The sequence below is a fragment of the Stegodyphus dumicola genome, chromosome 5 (assembly GCF_044657685.1).
Source record: "Stegodyphus dumicola isolate Sdum_Otavi_A_Nest chromosome 5, ASM4465768v1".
Taxonomy (NCBI): domain Eukaryota; kingdom Metazoa; phylum Arthropoda; class Arachnida; order Araneae; family Eresidae; genus Stegodyphus; species Stegodyphus dumicola.
This window is the reverse complement of record NC_140772.1, coordinates 103786297-103801942: the sequence shown is the minus strand read 5'-3', so window position 1 is coordinate 103801942 and position 15646 is coordinate 103786297. Positions and strand designations below refer to the sequence as shown.

Here is a 15646-nt window from a genome sequence, read left to right as displayed (position 1 = left end):
TAATAAGTGACATCAAAAGAAATGAATATTGTAGATATTCAACTCCTGATATTGTTCATTAAGAATAAATGTTGCAAGTCTTTCAGCATGTAGACGTTGATTTTATTAACAGAAAAATTTCTGTCAAAGAACCTTTTTTTGGGATTTATTGAAATACGTGCTGAAGATGCAGCCTCAATTTAAAATATAATTTAAAAAAAAAATTAAAGTATAATGAGATTTCATTAACAAACTGTAGATCACAGTGTTATGTTAATGCAGCCATGATGTCAGGTTACATATCTAGCATTCAATAAAATATTATACAAAAAAATAATAAAGTATTATTTGTAAACTGTGATAACCACTCTTCAAATTTTGTAAGAGTTACTGCAGTTAAGCAAGATCCAATCTTTATAATATGTTTGGGAATAATTGAAAACATATATCTCTTTTTTTTTTTTTCTCATTCAACATTAAGACAAGAATTATTAAAAAACCCTTTAAAGATAACTGTTAAACATGAATCTGAAACACAATGGAGCACCAGAGGACAAGCAATTAGTGTTAGTATCTGGAAGAATTAGAACTATTAGAAAAATTAGCAGAGAACACACAGCACAAGTAACACCAGAAGTGAAGCTATAATTTTATTGTAAAATACACTGAATTTTAATTTCATAATTTTAGTCCACTTTTGGCATGAAATCTTGAGCAGAAATGATACCGTGTGCAGCTCAAATTACAAGATCCTAAAATGAATTTTAGAGAAGTGTTCTATAATCTTGAATCAATAGCAAATGAATTTGAAGTAATTCGAGATAAGATCTGTAAAGGAGCAATAGAAAAGGCAAAGCCTCTTTGTGAAAAATGGGATAATAATATAACAACCCATGTTAGAAGATGCCAAAAAAATGCCCGGAGAATCGACTGGAGATGTTGGCCTTTCTGCAGATTTTGAAATTTCTCGCATTACGGAAAGCATTCTTGATCCTCTGTAGCAGGAAATAAGTACACAATTTACATGACTAAGTGATCTTAATTCCAAATTTAGATATTTACTGGACATTGAAAATTTATTAAACAAGGTTAATGCTGACAATGATATGGAAAAGATTTGTAAAAATTTTAATGAATTTTATAATACTGATTTTAATGGAACTATGCCAAAATATATGACTACAAGATATTATTCCATAACAGAAAAGAAACTGAACTGCATTAGAACTCCATTGGAGCTTCTAAGCTTTATAATCTTGCATGGAGACGATTTTCCAAACCTGAAAGTTGCACTTCAAATACTCTTTACTATTTCAGAATCAATTGCTAACTGTGAACGCTCGTTCAGCAAGCTAAAATTAATTTTGACACATCTACAAACTAGAACTCCATTACAACTTCTAACCTTTATAATCTTGTATGGAGAAGATTTTCCAAACCTGAGAGTATTACTTCAAATATTCCTTTCTATTTCAGTATAAACTGCTAGCTATGAATTTTCATTCAGTGAATTAAAATTAATTTTGACATATCTATGATCAACGATGGGATGAAACTGCTAAGTGGCCTAGCATTTTTAAGTGTGGAAAGAGGAAAATTTGCAAAGATAGACTTTGATGAAGTGATAAATTTGCTAATAAGAAAAATGGATTCACAGTAATTATAATATTATATTATTAATAATAAATATATCTATTTATATAAAATACATATTAACTTTTTTCATTGTTTAGAAACTATCTTTTTTAAAACAATTTTATAAATATGTTTCCACTATGTTTGAAATCCAATCCTAGTCTTATCTTTATTAACTAGAATTTTAGTCTCAAATTTAATGCCTAACTTGAGCCTGTGTCCTTGTTTATCCCAAAAAACAGTATAGTATTTTGTAGAAGTGTAGATAGGTAGTGACTATTTGTTATATATTATAGAGTAATTTAAGTAGTATCTGCATCCTTTTATTATTTGCATTATATTCTTATTATGAGTACTATATGTTTTCTTGGGGAGCTCATCAAAAGGTATTGTGCTCCTGGTGCCGGTTATGTTTGCTATGCCCCTGGCTCTCAACGGAAGAGTGGTATTAGGTTAACATGCTAATATTTTACATGATAGAACTCAAACAAACTTTTACTTAAATTTAAAAAGCATTAAAAGGAATAACATTTTATCTTTCTTGAGAATACTCAAATGGAATTGCCCTTTGATTACATTTGGGTTTTTGTACAAATTGGATACTTTCAGATTACATTGCCTCTATGCCAGGATGGACAATCTAACTTTCACACCCAGTCATACACAACTGTCCACATAGTTACCTCAGGCATGCTGTTAAAGACTGGCAATAGGTCATAAGAAATTTTATCCAATTAATATGTAATTAATTGTAATTGAAATTAGACACTTTAGTTTTTAAATTAATTACACTTTTAGTGCTATATTTTAAATCATGTTCATGAATGTTTTCTTGTGATATCTTAAAAAAGTCAAAGATACTGATGCAAGTCAGCATCTCGGGCATCATTTCAAAGTGGAATATAATACAATTTTTACGGTATCTATCAGATTAAAAAATTATTTACTTATTAAGGCGCGAGTCCCATAATATTATTTGTACAAATTTATCATAGCATATTATGCATTTTGTACTTGTCTTTGCTATTATTCTATACGAGCTATTGTTTCTGAAAGTGGACAATATTTCTCAGAACATATATAAACAAAGGTAGTGAACCTCACTTTCTGTAAAACAACACCAGACACTGAGAACCCAAAGGTATAAGTGGTTATCTTAGTCAGAATTACAATTTTTGTTTAAACCTAGTCAAACCCATGGCATGCTGCTGCAAAAAACTGTTCCCAGCTTCCAGTTTAACTCCTGTTTTAAAATCCCAAATATGTAGTAGCTCTATACTAAAGCTAGACACTTCCTTCAATGCGCTGAAACTAACTAAGCAATACACTATGCATACTTAGTTGACGAAGTCCACAAGTAAATGATTCCTTACATTTTCAATGCAAAGTTTTTCACGATAATTTTTTTCCTTTTTTAATAAGAAAAATTTAAAAATAAATTACAAGCAGATACAACTCTTATGCCACATATTAAATTGGCAAGCAATTCAGTTTTATGTGAAAACACTGAAAAATGCACTCATTTTTTCAAATTACGTTTAACATACTTCAATAAAAGATCCTCACATAAGAACAGATACTTGCTGTTTATCACAATTACTTTAATAGAAGTCACCAAATTTTCAGAATTTGCCAAACTTTGACAGCCATGGCAACCATGCCCCTAATAATCCTTCAATTAAGCAACATTGCCATTTTCACATACATCTTTTTGTTGCATTCTAAGTTCTAATGGTTCTAATGGTTCTTTGTAGACAAATCATGATATTTTTTGCCTTAAATTCAATTTTAAAATATATGCTTGTGGAATCTGCCAGCAAAGGAAGATACTATAGCAAAATTTCTGCAGAAAGAACACTTGGTGCAAAATCACCACTACAGAAAAATAATTAGATGTATTGGTAGATAAACAGCATGCAATGCCGAGACCGCACATGATGCCAAGTTAGTGCAAATCTGATTTTTTTAAAATCAAAAACAGATCACTGTGCACCTGGGGAGAAGAGGAGTGGAAAAAAACTTAATGAATTTCACAAAAAAGAAGCATTTTATTTGCTTAATTATCATATAATCCTTATTTAATAATTAAAATTTGTACTTTAAATTACTAAAGTGTGTTTTCTTTTGAAATGTTGATACGATTTGCCAGCTTATAGTAAATATTAATATTTTTTTAATCTATTTTTTAAAACGGCACCAAAAATTGCCATTTTGTACCTTAAAAGTAACTTTTTTTTTCATCTGTAAAAAAAATCACTTAATTATGCCAAGGTGGTTGCATTAATACGCAAGTATAGAAAAAAGCTACCGTTTTACTAAGATGATACAAATGTTGCACTAAACAAAATATTGATGTGTCATCCTTCACTGAACTGAAATAGTGTTCAAGAAATTTAAGAAGGAATACTCTTCAAACAATACTTCAAAATAACGATAAAAATTTGCAGTTTTCTTCTTTAGATACCAAATTTAATATGAATAATTTAATCTCTCCTGATTAACTAATTGTTATTATTATTGGCTGTTGCTGCTGTTATTTTATACATGACCTAAAAAATATGCAATATATCTGTATATACTTTCACTTTTGAAAATACTTTACATAAATATGTTAAAAACCTGAAATAGTATATGAACATAAACATGCATAAACTTTTTCATATTCAAAGCACCCCCCCTCCACAAAGATAAGAGCAACAAATTTTAGTTTAGCATGGATATTCTCAATAAGCATCACATAAAAAAATATTAGCTACTATATTAATTAATAAATATTAACATACTAAATAGCAAGCTCACTCCTAGACCAACAATAATACAAGCTGACCATCCAATACCAGCATACCACATATAAGATACTTTGTACAAAGGAAGCACGTACCTGGATAAATAAGAAATGCAGTTAGAAACAGTATTAAAATTACAAATGTATAAAGGAAATACAGTAGGACCTTTGTTCCCAGCTACTTTGATAATACCAAACAATTACAAAAATTATCCTTCAACATAGCACTGAAATTCAGCTATTTTAAACTAAATGGTAATTTGAAACATTAAATACTCATAGCATTTTAATAATGGGAAAAAGATGTTATTAATTAAACTTCTGCAAGTGCCATGCAAAAGTTCATTTATGAACTATTCATATTGCCTCTGGGAATTATTCGGCCAATGCACCTGTAACTGTAATAAGTGATTATAATAACAAAAAACTTTAACATTAAATCTATGGCTAATACAGAAAGATCTATGTTTCATACTAAAAACATAAATCAATTTGATATAAAAATATAATAAATGTTTCAAAACCTCTGTTAAAAAGCATTTCACTATTTCAGCCATGCATGAATACTTAATTTGAACATGCACGCATGAATACCTAACCTTTTGTAAACCAATTAATCCTGCAAGTTTATGTCAATTACTCTTTCACATATAATTTTATTTACTTGCAAGATAATTTTATTTTAAAATAAACCCATACTTAAACTTTCACTTAAAAAAACACAATTCTCTTCAGAATTAATGCCAATCTAAGCTTGAATGCTTAATTTTTCAAATGGATAATTAAAATAAATGAATTCTGTATGATGATCTTCAATATAATAAAAAGTATTTTGAAAATTTTATTTAATTTAAATAAATTTTGGACGAAAACTAAGATCTACATTTTAAATATGTGACTTTGAATCACATGAATTTTAAAAAACGCATAATCAAAAATAAGAATCAGAGAAAAAAAAACTCAGATCATTTGACTGTTTGCAAATTTAATGCCACATATAACAATGATAAAATATAATTTCACATGCTATATAGTTTAACAATATGTTTTGTGTTAATGAACAGTTTCTATATCTTTTGTATATGTTAAAATATGAAGTTAAATACAGTATTTTTAAAATAAATTACATGAAAAATTTGTCATTAAAAAAATTTGCATAAATAAGGCTTGACTTACTCAGAGTCTTTATTTACAAATGTGACATTTTGAACAGAAGCAATAGTCCAGTTCTTTGATAGTGATTCAATTGAAATATTATACTGAAAATTTTCAGATTCAAGTATGGTATCATTAGACAGACAACTATCAGTGCTTCGATGATAGCTTAGAATCTTTTTGCTTTTCAGCATGCTTCCAAATCCAATCCAAAAACATAGACATAAAGCAAATAAAAACCCAGTCATAGAGCCCTAAATGAATAATTTCAATTAATTCATTAATTGGCTATGAAACTATTTAAATTTTACTAAACGAAATATTAAATTATAGAAGACATACTTTTCTAATTAATCATAAAATTTGCTCTCTGAACTTTCAATTTAAAGTGAAACAATATAAAAATTTCAGAAATACAAAACATATGTTTAAGTATAAAAGAATACATTTTAAGAATTGTGTCTTTGATTGGAAGTAAAAGCACAAAATCGTTTCAAAAACACACACAAAACCGAATTTTTTAATATAATTTTTATTTAACAACACTTAGCATAGAATTTTCTTGTTGTTAAATAGATCTAAGTAAATGAAATAAATTAGGAAGCATGAACCTGATAAAATTATGCTTTCAGTCAGTAAAATTAAATTAAGCAGATGTTAAGACCTTTTTTTTTCTTTCAGAAGTTTAATAACTGAAAAGGCTATGAAGGCTGACTTATATGTAGAATGGTAATCATCTGCTTAAATCAAAAGAAAGAAAAAATTAGATAATCATCTAATCTTAATTAAAGAACTAAAAACTAGCATGATCATGTCAGTAGAAGAAATTTTACATAAAAAAAATAATTCCTTTTAAATACTATAATAAAAATAACTCCCATACTTGCTGCAACTAAAAAACACACACTTTTTATTTTACTCATGTTGAATAAGTATTAAAATATAAAACCTGTTTCCCCCAAGTATATAAATTTTGAAATGATGGCACCCGAAAAGAAAGAAAATTTTAACTAAAAACGAGGAGCGGAGAGTAAACAGAGGGAGGATAAATATATAATTTTAAAAAACAATGCTGTATATGATTTTATTTTATTTATTAAACCTTTAATAGTCACTTTCACTTAATGTTCATGAAAATCATTATAAAACTATATTCCTTCTAAGAATACAGTTTCACAATACCAAGACATAAAAATCAGAAAGAAACGCTTTAAACCATTATACTGATGAGAGTGACTAGCAAGAAGTTTAAAAAAAAAAAAAAAAAAAGAAGAAGTATATGTATTAAGGAGGAAACAGCTTTTACTTGTATTACAGATAGAAAATCATGCATTTTAAGAAATCAAATATGTCCTGAAACAAAGTAAAGCAAGAAATAACAATACTTTTTTTTCTATTCCTTTAAATTTTTATCTACAAAGAAAGGAAAGATGAAAACTACTTCTGAATATAAATCTAAAATGTATTTGTTTAAAAAAAATACAGTGACATAGGGAGATATTTATAAAGAGAAAAGAGATGATACAACCAATTTTAGTCTTATAACCTTATTTTAAATAATCATTGCTCAGATTTGAGAAAGTTTTGGGCCCTTACTCGCACTTGTCTTTCACTTTCTGCTTCCGATGGCATATTTAGAATATTGCAATATTTATTGACATTATTATTTCATTTTAAAAATAAAAATTACGGGTACTTACTGTTGGGTAGAGGCGAGTGAGCGTTTTTCTTATGTGCATGCATATTAATTATAGTGGTGCAGCATCTCTTCTCGTGACACATCCGTCATTCGAGTGTACAGAGATGGTGAAATACTATATCCTGTGTAATGGTCAATATGATTTGCTGTGTGCTCTTTTTATTCATTAATCATGTAAATAAAGTGTGTTGTTCTAAATCGATGGCTTCTTTACTCTAAATATGGTCCTCTGAACAGCAAATGGTAGCAGGTCTGTGGTTATTTCAAGGAGATCTGGATGAAATACCAAGTAGAAATCCAAACTGCCTTAGTGAAAGCCAGAAATGGAGAAGTGGAATATTCCCAAATTAACTGGTGAGAACTATTTTATCTAGGCATTGAAAATAAAAGCTGCCTTATCAATGAAAAGACTTGACTCAGTAATTTCAATCAAAAAACAGACTAGAAAGATGAAAGATTGTGGAATGAGAAAAACACTGATGCCGTAGCGTATATAAAACTTTCACTGTTTCATTTCACAATGTAAACACTTCACAACAACTGTAAAACACTTCGCAACAGGCGCTTCAGTTCTTCACAGAAGAGAATGCAAAAATACTTTGGGAGAAAATAAAATCAACATTTATGGGACAAGCCGAAAATCAAAAAATAGATACCAGTAATAAGTTAAAAAATTTAGAAATGAAGCTGCATGAGTCAGCTAATGATTATAACGCAAGAGCGAGATTAATAGCAACTAAGTGCCCATCACTAGGACTAGAAGTATCTCCTCAGGAATTGGTGTTTTACACAGTCCATGGACTTTGTGGAAAATTCTCTCGAATTAGGGATATTTTAAAAACACTGCATGAAAAAAAGCAATTGATGAAGCACTTGAAATACTCTGTGAGGAAGAATCTACACACAGTTCAACGAAAGAGAAACGACCTAATGGAACCAACGCTGAGGCGTTCATATCAAGGAGAAATAAAAACTATAACCCAAGAATTTGTTACATTTGTCAATGGCCTGGTCACATCGCGAAAGATTGCTATTGCTAATCCAAAAAGTGAGTTATCCAAAGGTAATAAAGAAAGAAAGAAGTCACAAACTACAAGTGTGAACACTTCATCTTGTTCTGATGAAAGAGAAAGTGATTTTGCTCTTCAACTTACGCATGGAAAAAATGACGAATATGACAAAATTTGGTTGCTGGATAGTGGTGCAACTGGCCATATGGCAAAAGACTCATTTTGGTTTCAGAATATTACATCAGAGGTGAGAGAAATTTACCAGGCAGGTAAACATTCAAAAATATTTTCATAGGGTATTGGTACTGTTAAATCAAAAACTATAAGTTCAAAGAATTCTAGTTCTGTTAATTTAACTATTAGTAATGTAAGTTACGAGGGCTATCCAGAAAGTAGATTACGTTTTGGAATAAAAAAATAAACAAAGTATAGGAAACAAATTTTATTATATACAGATGAAAGCCACACTCAAATACTACTTTTCTACATAGTCACCATACAAATTAAGGCATTTATCGTAGCGATGTACGAGCTTGGAAATTCCTTCGTCGAAAAATTCGGCCGCCTGCGCCTTCAACCACTTCGTTACCTCTTCTTGCCTTCCATCTTGCACAAAACTTGTGGTAACCAAGCTTTTCGCTGATGATTTCGTGCAACAAACTTCGCGAAATTTGTGGAAAACTCAAAGAAAGTTCCGTTATTGTGAAATTTCGATTTTCACGGACTTTAGCATCGACTTTTTCGAGAAGTTCGGCGGTCACTATGCTGGGTCTCCCACTTCGATCTTCGTCGTGAACATTGGTTCGGCCATTTTGAAATCTTATGACCCACTGACGCACTCCACCTTCAGTGATAATGTTGTCCCCATACACTTCACGAAGCTGCCGATAGATTTCTATCGGTTTACAGTTTTTTGCAGTCAGAAACCTTATTACTGAGCGCACCTCGCAGCTCGCGGGATTTTCAATTAACGCAGACATTTCAAACCGTCACAGTATCTGAACGGAGCACAGCACGAACCTCTCACTAGCACGGCTAGATGCAGACTGAGCTGCGCAACGCTCTGACCCCAAGATGGCCGCGCTAGCCCCGCCCCTAGCGGACACAGACGGAAACGTAATCTACTTCCTGGATGGCCCTCGTATATTCCTGATTTAAGAAATAACTTATTGTCACTCACTGCATAAAGGATGTAAATTTGAATCAAGGAATAATTCTGTATTAGTTTTTAGTAGGTGTAATCAATTACTTCTTAAAGCATTAAGAATAACGATATAGGCTTGAAGTTAATTTAGAACCGTATTATAATTCTGAATGTCGCATTGCTAGTGATTGTACAGGTAATAATTATGAACTTTATGTGCCATTTAAATCCAAAATATATGGTTAAAATGTAAGAATACATTGATATTAATGATGTAAGTGATTTTAAGTTTGAAACTTGTCACATAAGTAAAATAACTAGAAAAAGTCACCCAAATATTAGCATTAATCAGAGTTCAGAAATTTTAGAATTCATTCGGATCTATGAGGCCCTGTTCAAACTGAATTAATTGGTGGGTCTAAATATTTTATGATCTTGGTGGATGATTTTTATGAAATGTATTTTACTTATTTTCTTAAAAGTATTTTATGCATTTTCTAAATTTAAAGCTAAGTATGAAAATTCAACTGGCAAAAGAATTAAACGTTTGAGAACAGACGATGGTTTAGAATTTGTAAATGAACAATTAGATCTTGCTAATTCTGGTATTTTTCATGAAAAAACAATTCCATATAACAGTGAAAGTAATGGGAAAGCTGAACAGGTAGATTTCTTTTGGAAAAAGCAACAACATTACTACATGACAGTGAGCTTCCGGTAAAATTCTGGGCAGAAGCAAATAATTTTAGTATTCAAGTATCTAATTTAACACTTCGGAAAGGAAAAGAAAAAAATCCTATAGAAATTTGGACTGGTAAGAAACCCAAATTAAACTATCTAAAAAAAATTTGGATAGGTGGCATACTTTCACATTCCGAAAGTAATGCGAAACAAATTTGATATACCAGGGGAAAAGGGGGATAATGTTAGGCTATGCTAGAGAAAGAAAAAGATATCATATTTATGATATAGGAAAGCAATAAAATAATTGAAGAACGATCAGTTAAATTTATGAATCTTTAAAAGGTAGTAATTATATGGGAAAAAATAAACCATAGAAACTTGGGATATTGAAGAATTAAAAGGAATTTGATGGAAGGAAAACGAAGTAGATCAAAAAACAAAAAGTGAAAAACCACATCTCGAATTGGTTGTTAGGGGAAATACTCAAGCAAGTGAAAATGATTGACTCATTGAATTTCGAAATTGGCAACATGAGCTGCTGTAGTGGGGGGTGATGACAGGGGGAATAAAATCCAAACATCTGATAGCTATGAAAAAAGTAATAAATATGGAAATAAAATACCATTAAGATATTCACATCAGAAAGGCTCAAATCTAAACAACTATCATCAAATAAAAAAAAAATCAGTTATGTTCCGGAAATCGGGGATGGAAAATGAATTAGATTCATTACATAAACACGAAGTGTGGGAAATAGCATAGAGGCCAGAAAAAACAAAATTAGTAAAAAGTAAGTGGGTGTATACTTTGAAGGAAGGAGACTCTGGGGAAGTAAAATATAAAGCCCTGCTGGGTTTAATCAAATAAAAAATAAGGACTATACCGAATCATATTCACCAGTAGTTAACATTGATTGTTTTAGATTATTACTTGCACTTTCAGCTAAATTAAATTTGACTGTTAAATTTTATGATGTAAAAACAGCATACTTGTACATTGACTTAAACAAGGATGTATATGTGACTCCTCCACCTGATTAGGAAAAATTGAATGGAGAAGGGAAAGTATGTAAATATAAGTATTTATGGGTTGACTCAATAAGGTAGGAATTGGTATATGAGAATAAAAACTGAATTAGAAGAACTTGCACTGGTACAATTAGCATCTGATAATTGTACATTCATTTATAATGATACCAAAAACATTTTTATATTGTGTTTGTATATCGATGATTTAGCTGTATTTTGTAATAATAAAGAAATGCTTGAAAATACTGTTTCTAAAATTAAAAATATATTTGAGTTACATGAAAATAGTAATTCAAAATTTTTGGAAAATGCAAATAGCAAAATTGAAAAGCAGTAATAACGTCAATCGTTAAAGGGGCAGATAAAAGTTTTTCATGTACAAATGAAAAGATTGATACAACTTAAGATTGATACCAGGAATTAATTGGAAAACTTTTATGTTTAGAGAATAGAACACATCCTGATATATCATTTGTAATAACTTATTTGTCACAATTTAATCATGTACCAGGAAAAAGGCATTATCTTTTGGCTAAAAGGGTATTAAAGTATTTAAAAGGCACAAAAAATAAAAAACTTTTCTATAGCAACGATTTTGGAGTTTTAAATGCATATGCTGATGCTAGCTAGGGAAATGCAGAAAATGGTAAGTCATTTTCTGGTGGTACTATTTTACTAGGTGATTCATTGATTTCTTGGAAATCTCGTAAGCAAAGAAGTTTTAGTCTGTCTACTTGTGAAACAGAATTATTTTCTATTTCTGAAATTGGTAAGGATATTATTTGAACTGTAAATTTATTATCAGAATTAAGATGTAACCAATTTTTGAATGGTGCAGTGGTTTTAAATACAGACAGTCAAGCTGCTATCCAGTAGATCAACTATGCCAGATCTTCTATGAAATCCAGACACATGAACTTACATTTCCATTTTATGAAGGACTTAATAAAGGACAGTGTCATTAAGTTGGAATATTCACAAACTGATAATATGATTGCAGATTTTCTTACTAAGAGTGTAAGTGAAGAAAAGTTAATGCATACATTGAAAATAATTTGCTTCATTTCTTTATGTAATGTTTTATGTATAGTTTGTATTTCATTTTTGTATTGAAAAAATGTTGCTCGCAAGAGAGGTGTGTTGGGTAGAGATGAGCGAACTTTTTTATTATGTGCATGCATATGAATTATGGTGGTGCAGCCGTCTCTTCTCTCAACACATCCATCATTCGAGCGTAGGGAGATGGTGAGATACTATAGGCTGTGTGATGGTCAATATGATTTGCTGTGTGCTCTTTTTATTCATTATTCGTGTAAATAAAGTGTGTTGTCCTAAATCGATGGCTTGTTTACTCTAAATATAGGCCTCTGAACAACAATTACATTATTATTATTATTTTGATTATTAATATCATCCTATAACCAAATAGATATAAATGCTTTAAAAACTGTAATGCCAAACATTTAAAATATTAAAGAGCATAATAAAAGAAATTTGAAAATCTAGCACAACTTCACTAAATTCAAAATTACATAAAATTCACTAAACTGCCACATGCAGAACTTAAAAAACATGCAACAGCCTAATTTATTACACCTTACAGTCCAATTTTATTCCTAGCCCCTTTCAGATTTGACATCATTACAGATTGCAAAATCGTAATTAAATAGTAGGTATAATTTTATATATATATATATATATATATATCTATATATATAAAAAAAAAAAAAAACATATCAATGAAAAAAGAAAAAGCTTTTCCTTCTCCCTAAAAAGACTTGACAGGTGCAGTTTTTATTTTAAAAAAATTTATCCATTTGAAAAGTGACTGACATAAATCCCTCTTTTTCAAGCAAAATTTTGATCCTTTATAATTATTTATTTTTGAATAACTTTCCCTTTTTATACGAAAAAGTTTACAGAAATCATATCATTGATGCTCTTAAATACATATAGTTTACCCAAATGAAAGCAATTGTTTACAATATGTTTCAATAATTCAATGTTCACACATTTTAAAAAATAATTTTAACTACAAATTAGCATTTGTATAAGAATACGCTTGATGTGCTCAAGACACCTGCAAAAGAAAATCATATTAAAAACTTTTTAGAACCCAGCTATTCACAAGATAAACAAAAATGATAAGTTATTATATTAAAAACTCCACAGTCTATAATATAAAAGCATAATATAACTCAATGGAATTGAAATAATCTCTGACCACTGAATCTATTAATACCCCATTCCCCACTCAATTTTTAATGTAAACAAACAAAATATCAGTTGCCAGAAAATTTTTAATGGCATTTTTCTCTATGTTTATGGAAATAATTTTTACAAATACACAGTGTATTTATAATATATTTTGACTGAAGAAGCAAGTTCATTTTATTGCTGAAATTATTTGGGATTTTTTTTAAACCTACATCAGTGCTCTCTTTTTATAGTAAACACAGGTTATGAATCTCTGCAATTTTTTTTTTAAATTTAGATAAATCTTTTGGGGACATTTGCTATTGTTTTCTAATATAAATTTTGAATTTACGGAATTAACCAATTTTGGAATTATGAACTAGATGTCTAGAATTTGTCGACAACTTTTCACATGTTGCATTTCAACTTGACACATTTTGAATTGTTTTGACTGAATTCCACACAACAAGCATGCAATCTTAAACTGGTAGCATGTAAAGATAGATTCTTAAAAACAGTACTTGTAAAGAGTTTTCTGGCATTAAAAATGGAATAAATGATAAAGAAAAGAAGCAAAAGAACACAGCAATTCTATTTTAATCGATCTCAATTAAAGGAAATCCTTATTGCTGGGGATTTTGTAAACAATGTTTCTATTTGCTAGTTTATTATTATTATCTTGTTAAAAGTGTAAAATTTATTTTTAAATAATTTTGTTAGTAGATAAAGAATTTTTTTTACAAATTTTTTAATACAGTTTTACAAGTTCTTTACTTCCTCTTTACAAAAGTCCCTACTTTAACTTGCTGTTGCAATTTTCCTTTGAACTGACATTTTCTATATATATAATTATAACTATGAAATATGTCAGTTTTATAGTCAATAAATCTTGACTTATAGCAAGATTTATTGAATATAAAACTGATACATTTTTAAAATGTAATTATATACTTTATGACTTGGCACACTCTTGTTTTAGGAGATTATAAGAATTTTGTTGTAATTCCTTTCTTTCAATCAATTAGCTATAAGACTGCACATATTTTACAGAAATTTCACTTTTGGGTTTATTCTCCTATCAATAAAGTTCACAGTTCCATACCTAAGGACCCCATTCCGGATATGAATTCTTGGAGTATTTATAAGATTCCTTGCCAATGTAGTTTAATTTACACTGGTCAAACTAAGAGAGACTTGAAATTTTGCATTAAATAACACAAGGCATATGTTAGGAAAAAGGAAACAAGGAAGTCCTCTGTTGCCCAGGACTGTTGGTCTGAAAATCATGCTTTCCATTTTTCTGCAACAAAAAGTATTTAAAAAACATCTTCCATTGGTGAATTAGATTTTCTAGAGGTGTTTCACATTCAAAAAATTCTTTCTGTTCTGGTTAGCGACCTTAATTCCAATCCATCTTTACCTTCAGCCTTTAAGGAAATGCTTTTGTTTTCTTGTTTTATCAAAAGATGGTGACAGTAGCTTAACTTCTGTCCTGCCATTCTTATCTTATCACTCCATCTTATCTTGTTCATTTGCACTTCGGCAGCTGAGGTAGACAGTTCCGTAATTAAACCACCAAAACTAGTCCTACAAAATTTACAAATATAATGTTGATTCTCGTTGCTTGATTTCTCCAATAAATCTTAATTAAACAATTAATCCTTGCAGTCCTAGACTTTCCTAGGTGTGACCCCTTCTAAAATAGCTATAAAATATTGTTTATAGGTGTTACAATAACTTCCCTTCAGCACATTAACATGTTTGTTGTACCTCTCACATACAGCGAGAATAAGTCTGGCAACAACTGCAGGTAGAAAAATTCTGCAGCGCTTGAATGGTAACAGCAAATAACATGCCAGACATGTTTTTGGAATGGAGCCAATTTCATCTCGAAGAGACGACTGCGTAATAAAAAAAAATTGAGCTTGGGTGGAAATGAAATGGAATCCACTGCACGCTGCATATATTAGTAAAATATATTTTTACAATTAGCTGTGTTTGAAATGATAAAATTCTTATGTTTGAGTTTGTGGTAGTTAAACTCCTAAATTTGTCTCAAGTTCAGAAAATAATGCTACGCTTATTCTCGTTGTGCAGATAAGTTCAATTTTTGTTATTGTGTTTATAGTATATAATTTGTAAATATATGATTAGAATTCTATTAAATACATTTTTAAAATTCTGGAATGGTGTTTAAAAATTTAGATGTACAGTATTCATTGCTATGTCAGAGCCAGTGGCAGTCGTGTGTAAAGTAAGAACGTTTTGCTCACAACATAACAATGTTCCTATTTTAGTTATAGAAACTAAAATGCCACCATTAGGTCTCAA

General features: G+C 29.8%; 1 protein-coding gene across 5 annotated transcripts in view; it reads right to left on the bottom strand.

Annotated features, from left to right (window-relative positions):
- LOC118201299 (putative sodium-dependent multivitamin transporter) overlaps positions 1–15646 on the bottom strand; it is a 163325-nt gene that overhangs the window by 28104 nt on the left and 119575 nt on the right. For all 5 annotated transcript variants that reach the window (XR_015041185.1, XR_015041186.1, XM_085816933.1 and 2 more), the window contains 2 exons: positions 5576–5808; positions 4398–4495 (listed from right to left, as the gene is read on the bottom strand). Coding sequence is in view for 3 of the 5 variants with exons in the window: in XM_085816933.1 (XP_085673059.1) it covers positions 4398–4495; positions 5576–5808 (331 nt within the window). In the remaining 2 variants the exon portion in view is untranslated. The remainder of the gene's footprint in view (positions 1–4397; positions 4496–5575; positions 5809–15646) is intronic.